Here is a 25,841-nt window from a genome sequence, read left to right on the forward strand (position 1 = left end):
ACCATAAACTCCAAAGTTATTTACTTAGTTCCACATTTGCACAGATTCCATTTTAAAAACATGTCTTCTTCTTATTATTATTTTATATTTTAGGTTGCTGAATTTCATCATCAAATACTTCCCCTAATGGTTCATGTTAACTCTATTCCTCAAAAGTATCTGTTACCCTTCAACTCAAAGGGCATTTTCTTTTTCTTTTTTTGGGTGGTGGTGGTGGTGGTAGTGGTGTTGACTTTGATTTCTATCAGGTTTTGCTAGGATGATTCAGGGCTTATTGGATCTGTAGCTTGATGTCTTTCATTATTTTTATAAAATTCTCAGATATTTCTCTTCAAATATGGCTCTGTTGCACTTTTTTTGGCGGGGGGGCATTTTTTCTACTTTAGAAATTTCAGTAACACTTGAATTAGATTTATTTTTGTAATTCATATGTCTATTATAGTCTGTGGTGTGTATTTTCTGTCTTTTTTCTCACTCTGTGCTTCATTTTAGATATTTCCTTCTGTAATATCTCCCAGTTTAGCTGTCTGAACTACTCGTAAACTCATGTATTGAGTTCTTAAGTTTGAGATTTTTTATCTTATTCTTTTATAGTTTTCAGCTTCTTTTTAATTCCTTAAACATATTTAGAACCACATGTCTGAATCACTCATTTGTTTTTTTAAAAATTATCTGTGTTCTTTTTTTTTTAAAAAAGCATGTCTTATCTCTTCATGACTAAGTTATGGATACCAAATATAAATGATTATAGAAACAGTTTCAAAACTATTATTTTTTTTCTCAAAGACTTAAAATAGCTTTTTGACAGGCAATTAAGAACAGTAGCATATGTAATCAATTTAATCCAGTTTCAAGGACTAATATGATTAGAAATTAAGCTTTAGTTCCTTCAAAGTCCAGTTAGCTTCAAGTTCTGATCTTCCCCCAAAACAACTGTCAAAAATTCCTCTTAGTTTTTCATCTACCTTCTCTGGGACTCACAGTTGTAGCTGTAAATGCTGGGTTAATCTCTGAGGTTTCCCACCCCCACTTTTGGATATTTTTCACTGTTATATCTCTGATCCTTGCACTTAGATTTCAAATAAAAATGTTTTGTACATGCTGTTCTTTGTGGGATAGTTGATTCAAATTATATGTCATTACTAAGGCTGACATACCAGTAAAAATACTTAATTTGATTTCAACTTGAACTCCTTTTTCTTATTTTAATATCTACAAAATAATGATGTTTTCCTATTCCAGGAAACTCCAATCTCTGTTCCACTCTGTTATCTTTTTTAAAAATTTGTTTTAGTAGTTGTAGATGGACAGAATGCCTTTACTTTATTTTTATGTGATGCTAAGGATCGAACCCAGTGCCTCACAGGTGGTAGGCAAACATGATGACACTGAACTGCAACCCCAGTCCCACTCTATTATCTTGATAAGAAACTCATCTCTCATCCAACTCCATGATGATTATTTAGTGATTTTACAATATTACTTCTACTGAAAAACATCCTAGAACTACTTAACACTCTCTAAAGAATTCACTACAGTCTGCCTTAATGGAACAGAAAGAGGAAGAGAAGCCAGTGAACATATGACAGTGTTAGGGAGAAAGACCCCCAAAAGGAGTGATTTTGGAGAATGAAATGGAAATAAAATTTTTATGGGGAAATAGATGAACACTCTCAAATACTATAGAGAACAAATAGCTCACGATGGTGATTAGTCTTTTGAGTCTGGAACAAGAGGCCAACACTGATTCTTAAGAGAACAGTTTCTATAGAGAATACATAAGAATTGAATAAACTAAACATAGATGATGAAGTAGTGTAGGCTCTCTGAAGAAATCAAATATGCAAGAAAACAGAAAATGGTTGATATTTTGGTAAGCAAACCAGACAAGTAGATATTTAGTTGCTATTGTTTGTATTTAGAATAGAGCCCTTTTAAGTATGTTTGTAGGTGAAGGAAAAACACCAGCAGAAAAAGGATTGAAGAATAGAGAGGCAAACAAAATGGATCAAACTGTCCTGGAGAAGATAGGGTAGGGAGAAAAAGCAAGGACATAAACTTTCTTCTGAAATAGGAATATAAATTAGGGACCAAGGAAGAGATTTATAAATGCTGAGATGAAGGTGAGGGGTGAAATTATAAGGATCCAGTTCTGATAATATCTATTCCTATAGTCTTTAAAGGAAAGATTATCAGCTCACTTGAAGTATACTTAGTTTCTTCATCTTTCACCAGTTGTTTTCCCTTTAAGACTTGTAACATGTACATTTTAGTCCTTAAGCCTATTATCATTGGTTTTAGAGAAGTAGATTTTTCATACTTCTATAATCATCTTGTCTTTAATATTTTGAAAATTATTTATTTCCTTTCTCTTCTAAAAATGTATTTTGTTGGAGAATTGTACTACAACAACTATATAGACTTGCTACTTACTGATAAAGAATCATAGAAAGATAAATAGTTTCTCCAACCTAAATGAATGTCAAATAACTTAAATTTTTTAAAAAAGATATCATCTTGTTTTCTTATACATGGAAATTCCACAAGAGCAATGACTTGTGTTTTATATACCCTGTCAAGATACAACAAACAAATGAGGGTGGTAAATAAATATTAGGAGTAAAATTCTAAATAATAAAACTAACTATAAATCAGTTGCTATTAGAGATGTACTTAAAACTACCAAAATGAAGAATACGCATCCTTAATCACAGTGTTCAGCAAAATAATAGCATCACTGAGTAATTAATATGTGTCTCGAATAGTGCTAAATATTTTACATGCCATTTTTATCCTTATAATTTTCACTTCATGCATATTTATTATTTTATATTTAATTCATAGTAACTTCACTAAAAAGGACCATACTTTCCTTGTTTTCAATAAATGAAATAAATAAATAAATGATAGTTCAAGATAAATAGCATGCTCAAATTCATATATTTTGCTAAAAATGCATGCCGAGTTAGAATTCAAACTTATGTTTTTCTGACTCAATAGCCAATAGTGTTATTTATAATGCTCCTGAATTGAGCACCTTGTGATTATTTTTTCCTTGTGAAAGAGTTAGGACTGATATTATTTGTCTGGCAACACGACTTACCTATGTAAGGCAGAAAAGTATTACTGACCAAAGCATAAGATGGAATGTAAGGAATAGAAACAATTATTGAAATAACTCATGTCCTCTTGATTGACTGCAGCTTTGTATACAACTATTTGAGCAATGATATAACAGGACAACTGCTAATGGTAAACAACAGTTCAGATATTAAGGCAAAACATTGCTTAAGGAGATGCAGTGTTACCAAAGAGGCAATCTACTACTTTGCATACCAGAGCATTATATTATATTATATTATTTTATTTATTTATTTAATCTAATAATCTGGGTGTATAGTTAGAGAAGAAAGTGAGGTAGCCAAAAAGTGATGAATTTTATGATAGGTATCATAAGCTATGACCATTGTATCTTGCAGAATTAATTCTATTGAATTTTTAATGTTTCTGAAAATGAATGCTGCAACTATACTTTTAAAAAATAATTTATACTTAAATGTTCTGTTAGCATTCCTGCAGATCATCCTGTATGTTACCAAACATTAGCTGGAAATAGTAGCTATTAGCAGATGAAATTTGAGAAAATAATATAAAAATAGTTATGCTTGTTATACAACCCAGCCTCTTTAGAATATGGTGCTGATTTTTATAAACCATGCTCCATTTGACATCAAACATATGGTATGTGGTTCTGAGAAAAATATATCAGATTTTCTGTCACTAAATTTATATTTTTCAAGCTTTGCACAAAATTTCCTTTATATTTTAATGCTTATCCCTTTCTAATAGAATGCTGCTATACAAAAATATCTATTAGAAAGTAGTAGCAACTATAAAAACTGAATAGAAAAATAACTACATTAAAGGAAATTCAGAATTTTTCCTTTCTCTCTTGTACCAAGGACTGAACCCAGGGGCACTCAACCACTGAGCCATATTCCTCGCATTTTTTATATTTTATTTAGAAACCGATCTTGTTGAGTTGCTTAGGGCATCACTAAATTGCTGATACTGGCTTTGAACTTGCAGTCCTTTTGCCTCCCAAACTGCTGGGATTATAGGCATGCACCACCATGGCAGGCCAAAATTTACAGAATTTTAACCAGAAGCAATTCTTAGTGAATTTTTATCCATTACAAAGATTATAACATGTAGGGCTTAGTTTGCCAGAGAATATGCCAATTTTACTAATATTTCTTTTTCCAAAGTAAAGTTGAAATGTAAACTAATATCATCTCAATTGGCACAAGAAACTCACAAGTAATGTGAATACAGAAAGGTAAGGAGGAGAAGGAATATAAAAAGAAGAGAGAGGTATATTTTTATTTTTTAAAATTTTTAGATTTCTTTTGAGTTTTTGTTCTGAATGTTTATTAAAATGCAGAAATAGTTTAACTATATTTTATAGCATCAAAATTGACAAAACTGGTTTCATGACCTCATGTTTAGAATTCTTAACATTTATGCATCAAACTCAACTTTTACAATTTTTGTTTCCAAACAATATGCAAAAAGATTCAGGCTATTGTTTGCAAGCATCACAAATACCTCAACATAGATATTCTACCAAATAAAGCAATAGCCAAATTGGTCATAACCTTTTCCATATTTTCTCTTTTTCACACTGTATTTTGACATCATACAGTGCTGCTTGAATTTTGAAAAGAATGCTATTTAAAAATCTAGTGAAGCTCTTGAGAGAAAATGGAAGAATTGTTATCAGGCTTAAAATCCTTGTTAAATTTGAAATTTCAACATCAGTGCTTCCTCAGGTTGCTGCCTTTTTAAAAATTAATTTTTTAAATTTATATACTACAGTGGGATGCATTACAATTCTTATTACACATATAGAGCATAATTTTCCATATTTCTGGTTGTATACACAGTACATTCACACTAATTTGTGTTTTCATACATGTACTTTGGATAATAATGTCCATCACATTCCACCATCATTTCTAAACCCAAGCCCCCCTTCTCTTCCCACCCCTCTGCCCTATCTAGAGTTCATCTATTCAGTTAGAGAAGATAATGCTAAGTGAAGATACCAATTCCAAAAAACCAAATGCCGAATGTTTTCTCTGATATAAGGAGGCTGATTCATAGTGGGGTAGGGAGGGGGAGCATGGGAAGACTAGGCAAGAGGTATAGTTTTAAAAAATTCTCCTTAAACAGTTATTCTTTCCTATATGCTTACTGAATGAATATAAATGTGTGTGTGTGAGCATGTATGTGCATGTGTGTATGGTTAAGAATTACATTCCATTAAGAATTGTCTCATACTTTTTGGATGAGAGATCTCAAATAAAATTAAAATTGTCTTTAAAAGTCTGAAAAATGGAATCATAAACACTTCTAATTTTAAAACAAGAATTAGCCAGGTGTAGTGGCGCATGCCTGTAACCTGGTTGGGAGGCTAAGGCAGAAGGATCGAAAGTTCAAAGGCAGCCTCAGCAACTAAGTGAGGCTCTAAGCAACTGAGCAAGACCCTGACTCAAAATTTAAAAAAGGGCTGGGAATGTGGCTCAGTGATTATACACCCCAGGTCAATCTCTATCTAAATAAATGAATAAATAAATAAAAATAAAAATTAGAATTTTTTTAAACTATAGAAATACTATATAATGAAATTTAAAATATATATAGAATATAAAATATTCTATAAAGATTAAAGAAGTTATGATTTTCAAATATTTGAAAGTGAATTTTAATAGATTAATTTCAAAAACAGTTGGCATACTGGTATTCTCTTATACACTAGTAGTTATAAGAAATACTTCAATACAAATGAATGTAAGCAAAACTATACATATATTACATGAAATATCAGATAAGACATACAGATATGATTAATACCTTTCAAAAAAATCCTAGAGACTTTGGAGAGAATGTCACTAATATGCAAATTTTAAAACAAAGTGAATAAGTAGAGATAAAATTAGCTATTAAATTTCATGTTTTAAATGATGAACAAAAAATAAGGGATATACTACATGATATCAATGCTAAGTTAAAATGATTCATACAAAGCAGTCAATATAGAGATTCAGAAATATTTTATTAGAAAAGTGTTGCATATTCATCCTAATAATCAATTTTTATTTTCTCTGTGTATTGTTTGAATTTCCCAAAGCCATCCTCCATAATTAAAACTCATTCACATATTTTATTATGCATTTTACAACAAAGCCTAATAACAAAACATTTAATATATTTTGCACTAAAATATTTTGAAACCGATTTGGTGTGTATTGGAGAAGTATTTTTCTCATCATATTACTCAAGATTTTGATCTGTCAGAGTATTAGTTTCTTAGGTTTTGCTGTAACATATTACCAGAAACTGGGTAGCTTAAAACAGTAGAAATGTATTTTTTAACTGTTTTAGAGGCTAGAAGCCCCAAAACCAAGATGTCTGCAGGGTAGGTTCTTGCTGGAGAGTCTGAGGGAGAATTTGTTTCTTGCTTTTCTCTTATCTTCTAGTGGTTGCCAACAATACTGAGTATACCTTAGCTTATAGACTTATTACTCCAATTTCTGCTTCCACCTTCAGGTCACTTTCACTTGTGTCTCTGCTCTTCTTATAAGGACATAAGTCACATTGGATTAAAGGCCATCCCTGCTCCAGTATGACATCATCTTAACTACTCATATCTGAAATGATGGTATTTCCAAATAAGGAAGCAGATGAATATTAGGACAACACTATCCAATCCAGTGCAATCAGTTTTAACTTGATATCAATGAAAAAATTCTCCATATTATACAGGATGTAAAAATGATTAATGAAATAGGTGAATCATTTTTTAATATAAGAGTTTAGTCTTTTATTTTCTAATCAGATACTCATATGGGAAGTTACTATTGTCAATCTTTTTCATTTACAAATATATTTTACACATGAAGAGAAACATAAAATTCTTCAGGTAGGATTCAGGGAATTAACCTAAGTGCATTCTCTTGTTTATATTTTGAGCACATTCCCCAGATATTTTTCTAATCCTGATTTCATTGCAGGATTGTTTAGATTTAAATAAAGCCTATAAAATAAAAGCAGTGAACAAGTTTGGGGAGTAAAGTTAAATATTACATAGGTAAATAAAATGAGTCTGAGGTAAATATAGTCATGTTGATATTTCATTCACTTGGATTTTTCTATTAAGTATTTGTAATCATACTGGAAAGTATGAATGCTTTCTGTATTTGAAGAAATAGTTTACTGAGAAAATTAATGATTTCAAGAATTACTTAAGAGAATACTCATTTATACGTACCTTTAAACACCATCCTCCCACCCCACTCCATACACCCTTTGATTAATTATCTCCTGTTCATCTTTCAGGTCACAATCAATCACATTCTCAGACCTGGTTTCCTCCAACAGGTCAAATCTCTACCAGATACTTTTAAATTATATTGTATGCTTCTGTGTGACATTTATCACTGTGTCCATTTCATATTGACTTTTGTGATTATTTAACTAACATCATTCTTGTATGCTTCTGTGTAACATTTATCACTGTGTCCATTTCATATTGACTTTTGTGATTATTTAACTAACATCATTCTTGTCCACTAGACAACAAGCTTCACAGAACAGGTACTATGGATCATGGGTATTATACTTACCTTTGTTTCTCTAATGTCAAGTTCAGTACTTGCTGAATAACTGAATAAATTAAAGTGCATATTTACTAATAAAAAATGACATGTGAATTATGAATCAATCTTATCAATTTGTTATAGAATACTCCACCAAGTGCAATTTTCCTGAAAAAACTTTTTATCCTTATTATAGTTTCTATGTCTAGGTAGAAACATTAAGGGAGCATTAATTTTAATATATTGAATAAATCAGACAGTTTCTTACTTCAAATAGCTCTACTGAATTTTTTAATAGTTCAATAAAAATGCAGAATTCAAACAAGTTTGTATTATTTACTAATAGTAATTCTGAGTTATTAAAATAGATATAATTGATATCGAATATAAATTCTGTGAAACACTTCTCTGTCATAGCAGTTAGGGAAATTCTACACTTTTATTTTGGAATTTATGAAAATTAGCACATATCACTCTGAAAAAATCCTTTTAAAGCAATGAACTATAAATTTCAATAGTGAAATCCGTCAGTATAATGCCATATTAAAATAATATTTGAAAATTAAAACTTGTAAAAAGGCTACTTTTAGAAAGCTACAGTAATTAATTATTTACCAATATGGAAATTAAAATTCATTCCATATTATCATTAATTATTTGAGCCACAGAAAGTCTGTTATAAATTTTAATATCTAAATTCAGAATTTAGGGCATGCAGAGAGATTATAATCTCTTTGTCTTTTACAGTTGGAGTTTACATATTTAGATAAACATAATGTTTTTTAAAAAAATTTCCTGCTCAGAGAAAGAATTGAATTTCAGAAGTCAAATATAATGCAAGATAAACACATTTTTTCCAGCCCCGAGATGCTGCTGCTCTGAGTTGAGCTTTGTATGTTACGTTAAAACTTCCTACAGTTTTTTTTGAGAAGAAAATAATTTTAAATAAATTTCAAGGCTGTCCTATGCTTTAAGCTGGAGGTATTAACCTATTCATCACATAGACAAATAAATTAAAGAAACTGAGGGAAAAATTGAAAATCAGATCTCATAATTTCATAGCTGCTCTAAGCTTGGCTGAGCGACCTCTGGGGTTATTTTGTACATCCCAATCTTCTGGAGTAAGCACTTTCTTATGTATCAATTCCCACATTAAAGGAGCTCTTATAGAGCTTCCTTCCTTATTTGCATGATATGAACTCAACTGGGATGTTTGTATTACCTTCTGTCTAACACTTAAGTTAAACTTTTCTGTCATGCTTATCCCAAGCAAAAACCTTTTGACAATTCGATCCTCTAATGAATGAAAGGAAAGGGCAACAAGGCGACCACCAGGTTTCAGAAACTTCTGAGCTGTCTTCAGTCCCATGTGGAGTTCGTTGAGCTCATTATTTACGAATATTCTAAGAGCTTGGAAAGTCTTGGTAGCAATATGGGTAGATCTTTGTAGCAAGTCTTTTCGTGCATAAATAGCAGAGGGAGGAAATGCACCTAGGCATAGATTTTGTAAAAACAGAAAAAGAGGAAATGTAACATTAATATTTCCACTGTAAATGTACTGAATTGTATATAGTGTATGCATATTTAAGGAACTAAATTTTCTTAGAGATTGTGGAATTTCATTCATACTTCCCTTCCCTCCCTTATTTCCATTCTTCCAAAGTTTAAAACTATGTATCACAAATGTCTTTCATGATTCATAAGGAGAACTAGAATCAAACAAGGAACAGAAAAAGAGAATGAGTAGATAAAAATTCATAACTTTCCAACTTTGCTGAAAAATGTTAAATCACAGCTATAAGAAACTCAGGGAACCACAAATAAAATAAACAAAGAAGATTGCACCTAGGTATATCATAATCAAACCACCACAAGTAAACAACAACAAAATTCATGAGAAGAGCAAATAAAACAACACATTAAATAAAGAACAAAATTGTGAATAATAGCATAGTGGAGATATAATACTGGAATAATATTCAAAGTGGAATACTACTCAAAGTGTTGAGAATAAAAAATATTTTCTAAGAAGTTATGTCCACTAAATTTTTTCTTCAAAAATAAAGACTGAAAGGACATTTTTAAGTAAACACAAAGTGAAACAATTCCTTGCTAACTACTTTGTATTCACAAAATGCTAAAGAAAATTCTTCAGGCTGAAATATAAGATGTCATGCACTTTCTAGGCTATTAGAAAGGAATAAAAAAAATAGGTAATATATGCAAGTGAATATGTATTCTTCTCTTGATTTCCTAAAAGGCATAAGACTCTTTAAGCTAGTTTATAACATTTTACTCTTCGGTTTATATTATGCATATAAACATATACTATATAACAAAAGCAAGGAAAGAGAGAGTGGGTAAATGAAAGTATACTATTACAAGTTTCCTATATTTTATTGGAAGTAAAAATTGCATACTATGGTTCCACTATGAATCTAATAACAAAAAAATAATGCATTGAAATAAAACAAAGCTAATAGAGAATAATACTACAAAATTGTTTATTATTAAAAACATAAAAGAACAGAAAAATGAAATAGAGACAAAATATATCAATAATTACATTAAACAAAAATGAACTAAAACTCCAATAAAATTGTGGAGACAAAGTAAAATGTGATTCCCTCTCCCTTTAATTAATATTATTTGTAAATTGTTAATGTTTCTAATTGGTATTTTTCCCTGTAATTTTTAATTAATATATACCCTTTAATCTACCTTCCCTAATAAATATCTCATTATTTCATAAAAAAATTGTGAAGAGATTGTTCAATTGGAAAAACAGCAAGCACCAAACTATATTTTCTTTACAGGTAAGGGATTTTAAAGATAAAAACATTAATAATTTGTAACAAGCAAACAAAAAGCTGGGAAAATTTATAACATATAGAAAGTAAAGTTAAAAAATATGGACAAACTATATTAATAATGAAAAGAATAAGCTTTTTTTAAAGAGAAGAATTACTAAGAGCAAAAAAAAAGAAACATTGCCTATTGAGAACAAGGTCAATATAGTAGGAAGACACAAATAAAAAACATATGCATGTCTTAAAAGCAGACATATAAGGAATAGAGCCACATTTATAGATGTTTGTTTTTTGACCAAGTGATCAAGTTGTTTCAATGAGAAAGAATAGTCTTTTCAACAAAAATGAGTATACAAAAAAATAAACCTCAACTCTTATCTCATACTATATATATAAAATTACTTTAAAACTGATCAGAATTGATAGATAATAAAGCTATAAACTACATATATAAACTGATCAGAATTGATATACTAAAGCTATAAACTACATATATAAACTACTGATAAAGTTCTCTGATCCATAATATATAAAAAAACTCACAACTTAAAAAGAAAGCCAAATAACTTATTTTTAAAATGGGAAAATGTTTAAAAAGGCACTTCAAAAAAGCTATGTACCATGCCTTTTCACAAACATCTGAAAAATGTTCCACATTATGGAAATGCAAATTAAAACTATACTGAAATATATATACATATTGACTATAAAGGCTATATCCTGGAACAAAACTAACTTAGGTGAAACAGACCTGAAGAGACATATAACAATGGAGGAGACTGAATCAATAAATAATTAAAAGTCTGCCCTCAGAGAAAAGCCCAGGCCCACATAACTTCATCATTGAATTCTACTGAACATAAAAAAAAAATATTCATCAGCTCTTTCAAAAAACTAAAGAGGAAGAAGCACTTCCCAAATTATTTTATGAGGCCAGTACTAAAACTAAAAACATAACAAGAAAATTACAGACCAATATCTCTTATAAATATGTATATAAAAACCCTCAACAAATTACTAACAAAGTGATTCACCCGATTAAAAGGACTGACTATATACCATGACCAAGTGAGATTTATTCCTGAAATGCAATATGTTTCAACACGTGAAAATTGATCAATATAATATAACACATTAGTAGAATAAAGGAAAAAGAAATCGTATCAATTGATACAGAAATATATTTGATAAAGTTCAACATTATTATAATTAAAAATACTCAACAAAATAGGAATGGAAGAAAACCATACAAACACAATAAAATCTACATATGATCAAGAGATTTTCCTTTAAGATGAGGAACAAGATAGGATGCTGCTGCCAGCACTTCTATTTAACAGTGTTAGAAGTTCTAGTCAGATCAATTAGACAGGAAAAAGAGGGGGAAAAAGTGTTCAGATTGGAAAGATGTAAAATTATCTTAACAGAGATGGCATCATCTTGGTAAGTTAAAAACTCCTATAACATTCCACTCATAGACACACACAAACTATTAGAATTAATAAATGAATTCAGTAAATTATCAGGATAGAAAATTAGCATGCAAAAATCCATTGTGCTTCTATAATACCAGTAACAAAGAAAATGAAATTAACAATTCCACTCACAAGCATCAAAAAGAATGAAATGGTTAGAAATAAGTTAACAAAAGAAGTCCAAAAGGTATGCTCTAAAAGTTATGTTTTTGAAAGAAACTTAAAAAGACCTAAATAAATGCAAAAACATTTTCTGTTCAAGAATTGGAAAACTTGGCAATACTCTCCTAACTGTTCAGACTCAATGCTTTCCCTATCAGAATACCAGTTGAATTTGGGTATAAATGACAAGCTGATTTATATGGAATTACAAGAGACCCAGAACAATCCAAATGATCTGGGGGAAAAAGTAAAGTAGGAGAACTTACAGATTTCAAAACTTACTACAAAGCAACAGCAAACAAGATAGTGTGGTACTGGAGAAACAATAGAAAGGTCAATGAAATATGATTGAGAGTCAAGAAATAAATCCATCCATCTATGGTGTGCTAAGATCATACAGTAGAGAAAATCTTTTGCACAAATGGTGTTTGGTTTATAGAACAGCCACATGCAAAAGAATGAAGTTGGACCCATGTCACATTACCTATAAAAATCAGCTCAAAATGGATAAAAACCTAATTTTAAGAATAAAATTATAAAATCCTTAGAGGAAAACAGGGATAAATCTTCTTGACTTTGAGTTCAGTAACAGATTCTTTATAAAAAGACAATGTATAGAATGGGAAAAAATTTATAAATCATATATAAAGGATTTGTATCCAAAATATAGAAAAGTAAACTGTATAATGTTACATGTATGATATTGTCTACATCATTTTTTACAACCTGCACAGAAAAACAGACATGTCCTATCTAGTTAAAAAAAGAGATAAACAAAAATGCTAATTTTAAGTAAATTAATGTTTTCCTTAAACTCACAACTGTTGGCATATATGAATTACAACATAATGCTCAATTGATTTATTTAGGAATATTTCTTCGATTTAAGTAGGTCCTTGGAAAATATTATTCCATAGAGAAATGTTCTATTTCAGATTATCTACAAATGACAATATGACAAGATGACTGCAATTCTGGCATTTCAATATCTTTAACATGCTCTTACAAAAGATAAAATTAAACAAGTCCTGTACCTTAGTTCACATTACAGTAATCTGTACATCCAGCACTGTACACATAACTGATTAATTTTCTCTGGGAATTGAAACAGAGAAGAGAAATATCTAACAAGCACCAGAGTTGAGAAACTGGCTGTCTAAAGTTAACAATTAGTGTGAAGAGCTCATTCTTTCTTCTACAAAACTACTTTGCCAAAGCATTGAAAATGTTAGACACTGGGGAATTTATTCTCCAACAACTAGGTCTTTCAGAAACAAGATGTCAATGTCAAAGCTTAAGAGGAAGTACAGGGGCTGGGGTTGTGGCTCAGAGGTAGAGGGCTTGACTGGCATGTGTGAGGCACTGGGTTCGATCCTCAGCACCACATAAAATAAAGATATTGTGTCCACCTATAACTAAAAAAATAAATGTGTGTTGTTGTTTTTTTAAAGAGGAAGGACAGCTTCTTTAAATTTGACATAGAGAAATGTGTTTCAGAGTATTCTAAGAATCCAAACAAATAAGCAACTGGTCTTATTTTGGGGCCTGGACTTAAAGGAAGCTTCAGGAAAGCTAAATTCTGAAAGTCCTTGCCTAATCCAAGACTAATTTTCACAAAGGAGAAACATAATATAAAATACATTTTAACATACACATATTTTCACATAAAATAGGAAGTAAACAGCATGAATGTTTACTTCTGTATCATAGGACATTTTTGTCTTAATGATTTAAAATATTTTTTCTTAGCATTAATATTTTGCAGAAATTAAAATCATGGCCCAACACAGCAATCACTTAATTTTCTTGAAATTTTATCACAGAACTTCTATTTCAAAGATATTTATTTAAGGATGTAGTTTTTAAACATAGTGTTGAATTAGCCATGCCTGGCACCATGCATGCCTGGCTCCATGTTAACTAAATTAAAATATAAAAGCAGAAATATTTCTATGCTATTGTCACTGAATACATTTTTAAAAATTAATCAAACAGGCAATGTTTCATAAAAAATAACAAAATAATATTTGAAATTATCCTATACATTCTGCTATGAACACAGTATTGGTTTATTTGACATTGCAAAAATATGTTAGTCATTTCTGTTTACCAGCTAAACTAGCACTGTCCTATGGCAGTAGAATAGACACAGTTTATAATTTATTCAGTTGGCTAGTTGTACAACTGTGAAATTTTTGTGTGTGTAGTACTGGGAATCCAGGACATTATGTATATGAAGTACACACTCTACAGCCCCAGACCCAACTAGGAGATTCTTGATTAATGCTTTTAATTTGAGGATACCTGTTTTTATTTCAAAATATGTACAGAAAATGAGATTTCATTAATACTTTATTCCATAAAATTTAAAATTTTTATAAAATTCATAATCACATTAGATATACACATATTATAAATGAGGCTCTTGCTGACAATTAGCATCACTGAATTAGACAAAATTTTCTTTGTAAGATCTAATGATGTCACAGAGAATGAACATAGAGCTTTCATTTATCCTTAGGTGTTAAATATAATAGAATAACCCTAATCCATGAAGCTTTCCTTTTGGGGATTTCTTATTATTATTTATGGAATTCTGACTTGGATTTTGTCCAGTGGATTTCTTGGAAAGGACTGGTCTGATTGTCATGTTGTAGATATTAGGTATCCTTCTAAAGCTCATGTATGAAACAATGCAATAAAGATTAGAGGTGAAAGGATTGGGTTATAAGAATATTAACTAATCAGTGTGTTGAACTGTTGACAGGGATTAACTGAGTGGTGACTATAGGCAGATAGGGAGTGCTGGAAGAGATAGGTCATTGGAAGAGTGCCTTTGGGTTATATATTTTGTGAGCTGAGATTAGTCTTTCTCTGCTTTCTGGTACCACATCCTGGGTTGCTTTCCTCTACCACACTCTTCTGCCATAATGTCCTGCCTTAACTTGAGCTCTGAGGAATGGAGTTCGTCATCTATGGACTGAGACCTCTAAAACCATGAGCCCTAAAATAGACTTTCATTCCTCTAAAAAAAACTGTTGTCAGGTCTTTAGTCATAGTAGTTAAAAATCTGACTAAAATAGATTTCTAGATGTGGTCCTATTAATCTCCTCAAGTCTTATATTTAGAGATGAGAGAGTTACATGGATCTGCTATGGGCAATGAGTTCTGTGGAACACTGTGCTATTCTTCTGGGGATCAAAGACACATAGCCTCCTTTATTTTGGGAAGGTTAAATTTCAGGACTAATTTTCCTTGATACTAATACTTTGTGTCTGTAACTTAAAGGAAGAAAGGCTAACAATGAAAATTGTGTAAAGTGAAATTTTAAAAGAGTGTAAAATAAGCATATGTCAATGGCCATTTAAGAACAACATATCAACTGGCAATGGTACATACAAATAGATATGAAGAAAAAAATTGAAGTATATTTAGGCGAGGTTTTTCAAATTATTAAACTAAAAGATAAGTAAATGTCCTTTACCTCTGAAAAAAGCAAAAATAGGTTTCCTTCTTAGAGTAACTGTTCAGAGAGCAAAAGGCAGAGTTTTCTTAGGTATGCACAGACTAGGTAGAAATACCTGCTAAGAAGTCACCAGGAAAAAAAAAAGATGCAAAAACTTCACTAGATTCGATGCCTACCCACATGCTGCACTATGAATTAGGCCATAGGAAGAAAAATACTAATGAGATAGACAGGGGTCCTGCCCTTGAGGAGGTCACTATTTTACAAATTTTCTTCACCCTTTTCTAATCTCCCCTCTCTTTTACCAGAAATAGAAACCAGCCTCTCTGCTTTTCCATTTCCTGAGTTTAATCACAGCACCTAGTATAGCTAATTTCTTTGATTAAGAAATAGAGTAGATAAGATGGCAAATATGGTCTTAATCACAATTTGGGTCATTTGTTTTGGTGAACAGAGAAAAATCTCCTTTTCATGCTTCACAGTCCATCAATGGACTTAGTTAACATAGGACCAATGTATATTAGTTCTAAGTGGGAAGAGGTATGCTTACCCTCCATATAACATTAACCACACTTTACTGTAATTACCAGTTTACTTCTCTGTTTTACTCATTTGGTTCAGATCTTCCTGCAAACAAGAAGTACTTTATGCTCACTCTTTTATCCCTAGCACTTCACAGAGAAGCCTATGATTCTTAACTGAGTGCCCATTACAGTCACCTGTAGATGTTTTTGATTAAAATAAAAATGCGTGGCCCCACTTTAGTTCTACCAAATCAGGCTTCAAGAGTTCATTATCCAGAAATCTCTACTTTTATAAAGCATCACAGAGAATTTTGACATGCAGTCAAGATTAAAAACTACTAGGGGTAAATATTCAAAATATGTTGAAAAGGTAATGAATAAATAATGAATGGAAAGAAAGAAAGAAAGAATGAATGAATAAGAAATCCAGGACTTAGTGCAAAGAGTTTCATTTACAATGAATGACAAAATGAAAAGCACAGTATTTCTATTCACAGAAAACATTACTAACAGCATTATAAAAAACTTATCATATAAGCCCAGTCCTCTATGCAAAATGTGATTATGGGTACCAAATTATGATGTTAATGGGGTAAATGATCTCTAAAATTTGCTAGCAATTTTCATTATCTCAATATAAAAGATAATTATATCTTGATAATGACTGGGCATATCATCAATCAAATATTGTATATGTAATGGAGTATCTTCAAATATCTTTAGGAAATGTATAACTTGCAAGGGCCTATTATATGAAATAAAACAAGTATGGAAGGTAAACTTTATTTTTAATATGGTTTTGACAAATAAACAGCAATTGTAAAGTTAGAAATTTATATCTCAAAAAAATCATTAAGATCTTTAATGATCTGCTGTGTGGAGAAGGAGAGCACCTGCCTATCCTCAGCCCTGCCCACCTTATAGAAGAGGAGAGTGTCCACTGGCCTCATGCCTGAACTGCCACATGAGGAGAGTGCCCCTGACTGTGCCCATGAGCAGAACAAAATGTTCTCAATTTCAAGAATCAAACAGACCACAACACAATAATACTGGGTGATTTTAACATACCTCTCTCACTTCTCTCACACTGAATAGATATTCCAAACAAGAACTAAAAAAATAAACTCTAGAACTCAATAATACAATCAATATTTTAGACTTCATAGGCATATATAGAATATTTCATCCTTCAACAAGTGAATACACATTTTTTTCAGTAGCACATGGATCCTTCTTTAAAATAGACCAAAAATTATCCCACAAAGCAAGTCTTAGTAAATACAAAAAAATAGATACTACCCTGCATTCTATCAAATCATAATGTAATGAAATTAGAAATCAATGATAAAATAAAAAATAGGAGCTACTCCAATAACTGGAGACTAAATAGTATGCTATTGAATGACAAATGGATAGCAGAAGACATCAGGGAGAAGATAAAAAAAAATTCCTAGAGGTTAATGAGAACTGTGATACAACATATCAAAATCTGTGGGATGCCATAAAGACAGTGGTAAGAGGAAAGTTCATTGCATTGAGCTCATTCATTAAAAGAATAAAAAAAACAATAAGTAAATGACTTGACATTATATCTTAAAGCCCTAGAAAAAAAACATATTAACATAAAAGCAGCAAAAACAGAAAATAATTAAAATTAGGGCTAAAATCAATGAAATAAAAATAATTAAAAAATTGACAAAACAAAATTTGAAAAAATAAATAAAATTGATAAACCCTCATCCATTCTAATCACAAGGAGAGAGAAAATTCAAATCATTAACATTCATGATGGAAAGGAAATATCACAATAGACGCCACTAAAATACAGAAGATAATTAGAAACTATTTTGAAAATTTATACTCCAATAAAATAGAAAATCTCAATGACACTAACAAATTTCTAGAGAAACATGATATCTGCCCAAACTGAATCAGGAAGACATACACCATTTAAATAGTGCAATTTTGAGAAGACACCATTAAAAGACTACCAACCAAGAAAAGCCCAGGAACAGAGGATTCTCAGCTGAGTTCTACAAGATCTTTAAAGAAGAACTAAAACCAATACTCCTCAAATTATTCCATGAAATAGGAAAGGAGGGAACCCTTCCAAATTCATTCTATAAGGCTAGTATCATCCTGATACTTGAGCAAGATCAAGACATATCAAGGAAAGAAAACTTCAGACTGATATTCCTGATGAACATACATGCAAAAATTCTCAATAAAATTTTGCCAATCACATACAAAAACATATTAAAAAGATAGTGCACCACGATCAAGTGAGGTTCATCCCAGGGATACAAGGTTGGTTCAACGTATGGAACCAATAAACACAATTCATCACATCAATAGAATTAAAGATAAGAATCATATAATAATCTCAATAGATGTGGAAAAAGCACTTGATAAAAATACAACACCCATTCATGTTCAAAACACTAGAAAAATAGGGATAGTAGGAATATACCTCAATACTGTAAAGGCTATTTATGCTAAGTCCAAGGCCAACATCATTCTAAATAGAGAAAAATTAAAAACATTCCCTCTAAAAACTGGAACAAGAGAGGGATGTCTTCTTTCACCACTTCTATTCAACATAGTCCTTGAAACTCTAGCCAGAACAATTAGGCAAAAGAAGGGATACGAATAGGAAAGAAGAAATCAAACTATCACTATTTGCCCAAGACATGATTCTATACTTAGAAGATCCAAAAAATTCCACCAGAAAACTTTTAGAACTAATAAATAAATTCAGCAAAGTACTGGGGTATAAAATCAATACCCATAAAACAAATGCATTTGTTTTATATATCAGTGATGAATCCTCTGAAAGAGAAATTAGGAAGACTACCCCGTTCACAATAGCCTCAAAATAAATAAATAAGTAAAATAGTTGGGAATCAGTCTAACAAAAGAGGTGAAAGATCTCTATAATGAAAACTACAGAACACTAAAGAAAGAAATTAAAGAAGACCTTAGAAGATGAAATGATCTCCCATGTTCTTGGATATGGAGAATTAATATTGTCAAAATGGCCATACTATCAAAAGTGTTATACAGATTTAATGCAATTCCAATTAAAATCCCAACAACATTCCTCATATAAATAGAAAAAACAATCATGAAATTCTTTGGAAAAACAAGAGACCCAGAATAGCCAAAGCAATTCTTAGCAAGAAGAGTAAAGCAGGAGGCATTACAATACTAGGCATTAAATTATACTACAGAGCTACAGTAACAAAAACAGCATGGTATTGGCACCAAAATAGACATGTAGACCAAGGGTACAGAATAGAAGACACAGAGAAAAACCAACATAAATACAGTTATCTCATATTAGATAAAGGTGCTGAAAACATACACTGGAGAAAAGATAGTCTCTTCAACATATGATGCTGGGAAAACTGAAAATCCATATGCAGCAAAATGAAATTAAACCACTGTCTCTCACCATGCTCAAAACTCAACTCAAAGTGGATCAAGAACTTATGAATTAGGTCCTGACTTCCTTAACAAGACTTCTATAAGCTCAAGAAATAAAATCATGAATCAATAAATGGGATGGATTCAAACTAAAAAGATTCTTCTCAGCAAAGGAAACAATCAATGCGAAGAGAGAGGCCAAGAGTAAGAGAAAATCCTTACCACATGCATATAAGATAAAGCACTAATTTCCAGTATATACAAAGAACTAAAACAAACTTAATACCAAAAAACCAAAAATCCAATCAATAAATGGGCTAAGGAACTGAACAGACACTTCTCAGAAGAAGAAATACAACTGATCAACAAATATATGAAAAATGTTCAACATCTCTAGTAATTAGAGAAATGCAAATCCAAACTACTCAAAGATTTCATCTCACTCTAGTCAAAATGGCAGTTGTCAAGAATATAAGCAACAATAAATGCTGGTAAAGATGTGAGGGAAAAGGTCCAATCCATACATTGTTGGTGGAACTGTAAATTGGTGCAACCAATCTGGAAATCAGTATAAAGATTCATTAGAAAATCTGGAATGGAACCACCATTTTGATCCAACTATCCCCCTCCTTGGTCTATACCCTAAGGACATAAAATCAGCATACTATACTGACTCAGCCACATCAATGTTTATAACAGCTCAATTCACAATAGCTAACAGTGGAACCAACCTTGATGTCCCTCAATAGATGAATGGATAAAGAAACTATGGTATGTATATGTATATGTATGTGTATGTGTGTGTGTGTGTGTGTGTGTGTGTGTATACACACACATATACAAACACACAATGGAATATGACTCAATATTAAAAAGAATAAAATTATGGCATTTACAGGTAAATGGATGGAGTTGGAGAATATCATGCTAAGCGAAGTAAGCCAATCACAAAAAAACAAAGGCCAAATTTTTCTCTGATAAGTGGATGCTGATCCATAATGGGGTGCGGTGGAAGTGGGAAGAATAGAGGAACTTTGGATTGAGCAAAGGGGAAGGAGGAGAGGGGAGGGGGCATGGAGACAGAAAAGATAGTGGAATGACATGGACATCATTACTCTAAGTACATGTATGATTGCATGAATGGCATAATTCTATATTGTGTACAGCCATAGAAATCAAAAGTTGTATTCCATTTGTATACGATGAATTGAAATGCATTCTGCTATCATGTATAACTAATTAGAACAAATAAAAAGAATCTTCAATTATTTTTAAGTTCAAGTTTTCCTCAAAAGGTTAATGGACAATAATGCTGAGATTTTATGAAAGCTTTATTTCACTTAACACCTATAAAATCTTATACCACAAATTTTTTCAAGAATTCAAACATAATTATTTTCTTCCTTATACTTTAAAATACCAAAATTATGTCAGTAAAACTGTAGGAGGAAATTTAAATCCAATATACATTTAGTAGTAATATGATTTCAAGTTTAATACTTTTAAATATATACATTTTAAAATAAACATTCAACTCAGTATGAGATAAGGAGTTCTAACTTCAATACAATTTGAGATATTATTTGGCATTTGTATCTCTCACAGTAATGTTGGAAAAATTCATGACATAAAGCTATGACCCCATTTATGCAAGGAAAACTGTTAAGAGTTCTGCCTCATTATAGGTACTCCATCTTCATATCCTAGATCAGTTCCATATCTTTTTTCTTTTACCTCACTTCAGCAAATTATGATAAGTATATCTGGGATGTATTCAGAACTCTACCATTTTCTTACCAACTCCACCACTATCAACCTGGTCCAAGCTGTCATCATCTTTTCCATATAACCACCAGACCAGTCCTTTGAATCTAAAAATTAGATCATGTCACCCTGCTGTTCAACACCTCCAACCTCTTTCTATCATATAATATAGAAACTGAAGTTATTACCTTGGCATAAAGTTCCTATGTGTAACATAAAACTCATGCTTTCTATTGCTCCCATTTCTCTGACCTCATCTCCTAATCTTGCTTTCTATATCTTAACAGAACCATGGCATAGCCTGTCTAGGTCCTTGGACCTGTGCTTGGAAGACTGCCTTCACATATTTACTTCCTTCTTCATTCAGGTATCTTCTCAAACATCATAGAATTAGAAAAGTAGTCTCTGACTAAGGAAAAACAGCATCATACCATTACCTTTTCATGGTTTTATTTTTCTTCATAATGTCTTATCAGAGACAAAAATTTATTTACCATGTCTTACACCACAAGAATATCCAGTGAAAATGGAGACTCTGCTCATTGTTATAAATGCTTTACACTAAGAACAGTTAGCAGATTGAAAGAATGATTACATTTGTTAAGTACATAGTCATTGTTAAAAACAACAAAAGCAAAAGCAAATATTATTAGATGTCTATGAAGTAAATTGTTAGTGTCACTGTTTTTAAAATATTCTTCCCCAAAAGGCAACCAAGCAGTATACTTCCTTTTACTTTGATAAACATATATGAAAAATATATAAATGTATGTGTACATATATAGAGAGAATAATCTGTAAAAGCGTCTGCCTCTTGCTTTGTTTACTTACCTTATTTTAAAAAATAATTTTAGTTTTGAAGATGCATCATAATTCATTGTTTATTTATTTAACAAATATAGTGTCAAGCATAGTACCAGCCAGCTTAGAATGTAACAGGAAATAAGAAAGGTGATCTTTGCTCTGGTGAAACTCATATTGCTACCATAACATGAACATTTAGGGTGTTTCCTATTTTTTACCATCACACACAAAAAAAGTGCTATAATAAACATGTGAATTGCACATTTTAAATTTCTGCATCACAGAATAACTGTGCAAAATATAATGACAGTCACAGGCTGAGAAAAATATTTGCCATATAAAAAATATTTGAATGTGAAACTTGTGTTTGTAGAATTGGAATTGTTAGGTCAAAGGGTATTTATGCCCATTTAAATTTGGATCAATACTTCTAAATTTACCCTCTAAATAGATTGTACCAATTTACTTCCATCAATACTATATGAGAGTCTCCATCTCCTCACATCCTCGCCAGTACTAGGAACTATCACTCTTTAACCCTGACCAGTCTAATAATAAGCAAATAACAGCTTACTGTTATTTTAATTTGCATCTCTTAGGCAATTAGTAGGGTTGGGCATCTTTTCAAATCTAATAGCCATTTGATTCCAGCTATAAATTGCTTGAAGAAATCCTTTGTCCGTATTCTTGATGTGATATTGTTCCTTTCTTTATTGATTTGAAAGAACTATTTCTAAAATAAGAATATTAACCCTTTGTCTTCATAGATAGTTGTCAGTATTTCTCCCAGGCTATGACTTTCAATTTTGCAGATTTTCTGGCATGTGAAAAATTAAGTTTTGGGAGCATGCTGGAACTTAAGCCCTGACCCAAAATATGTTAATGTAAACTATTTATCATGGAATTTTAAGTTTTATCAAGTTTAGGAAGGTTTCCTGACTCCAATATTACAGATATAATCAGCTCTATTTTTTTGTAACCTTCTGGTTTTATTTATTATGTTTAAATATTTCATCCACATAAAAATTTATTTTTAGTATAATATGAGGTTGGATCTAACTTTATTTTGAAACTAAAAATATAGTCAACTATTCTATTTATTAAACAGTATATTCTTTTCCTACTCACCTAAAGTACCACTTTGATCATATGTTATATTTCAACATATAGATGAATCTGCTCCTAAATTCTCAGTTGTGTGCCGTATACATATTTCTCTATTTTTCTGCCAATTCCATATTATTTTAATGATTACTGCATCCTTTTCTAGTAAGTTTTGCTAGCAGGTGAGGCAATTCCCTCCCTGAAACTACCCTTACCCCCCAATCCCCAGCCCCAGCCTACCATTACTTCTTTTCAATATTTTATTGGATATTTTTATGTAGGATATAAATCAAATTAAGAAATAAGTAATAAAGCATATACAAATATTTTTGTTGGAATTGCAGTAAATGGCTAAACTAATCTGAATAAAATTTACATTTTCATAATATTGAAGCAATCCATCAAAAGAACATTATATTTCCAGAATTACTTGACATGTCTGTCATTACAGTTTCATAGTTGTCTTCATGTAAGTCAAACTATTTGTAAGTATATATGTAAACAGTTTAGTGTATACATATATAGTTTATTTGTAGACATCTGAGTCACCCCTATGAAAAAGTATAAGAAATGACAATATTTAAGATAATATTGTACAACAGAAATGGTACTGAACTTAAGAAAGTATTCAATGAACAGATCTTTCACTTCTTTATGGCTGTTTGATGTACAGCAATATACTTACCTTCTGAGTAGTCTGTTTCCCTATTATAAGATGGCATAATAACACTTCTCCAAGGATCACTGTGAAGATCAAATTTTAAAATGTTCAGGAGCATCTATGTAATACTTGGCAACTTGGCATAAAAGAGTTACTTTATGAATGCATTTTTTTTTTTTTTTTACTATTCTCAGTTGTAAAATGGGCTAGGTAAGGAAGGGATTTGAATGCTAAATTTGAAGGATCTGGGAAAATAATTCTTTAATCCTGAAGAGTGTAGGCTGGAAAGAAGTCTACTAAAGTCCAAAAAATATATAAGTTAATGTTTATTCAAGTTAGGCCTCAGACTAAAAGATCTTAGCATCTAAAATAAAGTATAAATTTTTCCTAATGTAGAAATTGGTGGCACATTCCCAAGTTTTCAAAGTAGTACTTAGGTCTTAAAAGTGTGAAGACTCTTCGAATGGGATAAAATGTGGATTCATTCTTTATAATTTTTAGTTTGATCCTAACCATTTAATAGCTGATGCTAAGAATTTTCAGAACTCTAATGTAATAAACTAAAACATCTAGATTATGTTTTAACCACCTGGACAAGAGATTATTTTATATAATTAATCTCTAAGATTTCTCTTGCCATCTAGGTTATACAAGATGTACTCTAGAATTTTAAGGACAAAAATTCTCTTTCTCATTTTCTTGCTCTAGTTCTCATGGAACATCTTTTTGCACAGGTAAGCCTAGTTTCACAACAACAATCTGAGATTACTACCACATATTTTTTTAGACTAAAACAAATATAGTCTAAATTGGCATCAGGAATATTGTAAAATTCATGGTAAAATTCAATGAATGCATGTGGGCAGGAAATATGGTGGAATGAGATGGACATCATTATCCTAGGTAAATGTATTACTGCACATATGGTGCAATGCTACATCATGTATAATCAGGGAAATGAGAAGTTGTGCTGCAATTGTGTACAATCAATCAAAATGCATTCTGCCGTTATACATACCTAATTAAAATAAATAAATTAATAGCTATTTTATTTATGTTTACTTAGCACTTCCCAACTTTTTAAAGATAGACACTGTTTTTATTTTTAATAACAACTAATCATTTCATAGAATTTGTTTTCTGGGTAACACATTTGGGAAAATACTGAAAACAGGTTTTGTGTTAATCATATTCTGCAAATTTTAATTATGTCATTAAAGCTTATGAAAATTCTGAGAGGTAAGAAGTAGACCTCCTTATTTTCAATTAAAGCTGAAAACCTGAGGGGTTAAATATCTCTTCACTAATTTACAGGGATTATAAGTAGTCAATAGAAATTCAGGTCTTTTTAACATGAAATCTGCTTCTTCACAGAAGAAGCCTTTTTGGGTAATACACAGTGAACCTAAAAACCTCATGAGAAAGTATAACATTTCTGGCTTGTTCATCTGAAATACACTCTGGGAAGCCCCAACAAGTGTAAATTTTGTTTTTGTAGATGTATTTTAGTATATAGGTTTCTATATATTCAGCTTCCTGAGGATGTTCTTGGGTTACTGTGTTTTTAAAGTGTACTCAAAATAAGGCAACTATTTTAAGATGGTATATTCACCAAATAATCTCATCTCCTGTTTCCTGACTAGAAGCTAAGGAAGTTAAGATGATATCACATAGCTTAGAGTGATATCCAGAAGGTCTGATTCCATGTCTGGTATTTTATATAACAATCTCATTTTCTGGGAGAAAACAAGTGTGGAATCTTTAAGCCTGAATAGCCTTTTACTGAGAGATGTTTTAATGGAAGCCAAATCACTTTGCATCAAGTTGCAAGAGTTTGGCTTTCTCTTCACATTTCCCTTGGGGGGATGTGCATTGTCAGTCCTAAAGACTGTGCATCTGGTGAAGGCAGCAACTGCCCTAGTCTCTTACCCTGGGAACTGTAATGAATACCTTTGGCTTTTGTCCTTTCCATTCTATTGAAAAT

The 25,841-nt window shown here is 31.2% G+C and overlaps 1 protein-coding gene across 5 annotated transcripts in view; it reads right to left on the bottom strand.

Annotated features, from left to right (window-relative positions):
• Positions 1-6,099: 6,099 nt before the first annotated feature.
• Mettl15 (methyltransferase 15, mitochondrial 12S rRNA N4-cytidine) overlaps positions 6,100-25,841 on the bottom strand; it is a 225,760-nt gene continuing 206,018 nt past the window's right edge. For 4 of the 5 annotated variants that reach the window (XM_021727839.3, XM_078046305.1, XM_005327461.5 and 1 more), the window contains one exon: positions 6,100-9,152. In XM_021727839.3, the coding sequence (XP_021583514.1) occupies positions 8,710-9,152 (443 nt within the window). In that variant the 3' untranslated portion in view covers positions 6,100-8,709. Of the gene's footprint in view, positions 9,153-23,833; positions 23,941-25,841 lie in introns of those variants that run through there. The other variant, XM_040284581.2, reaches the window with a different exon arrangement.

Source organism: Ictidomys tridecemlineatus, chromosome 4 (genome assembly GCF_052094955.1).
Source record: "Ictidomys tridecemlineatus isolate mIctTri1 chromosome 4, mIctTri1.hap1, whole genome shotgun sequence".
NCBI lineage: Eukaryota > Metazoa > Chordata > Mammalia > Rodentia > Sciuridae > Ictidomys > Ictidomys tridecemlineatus.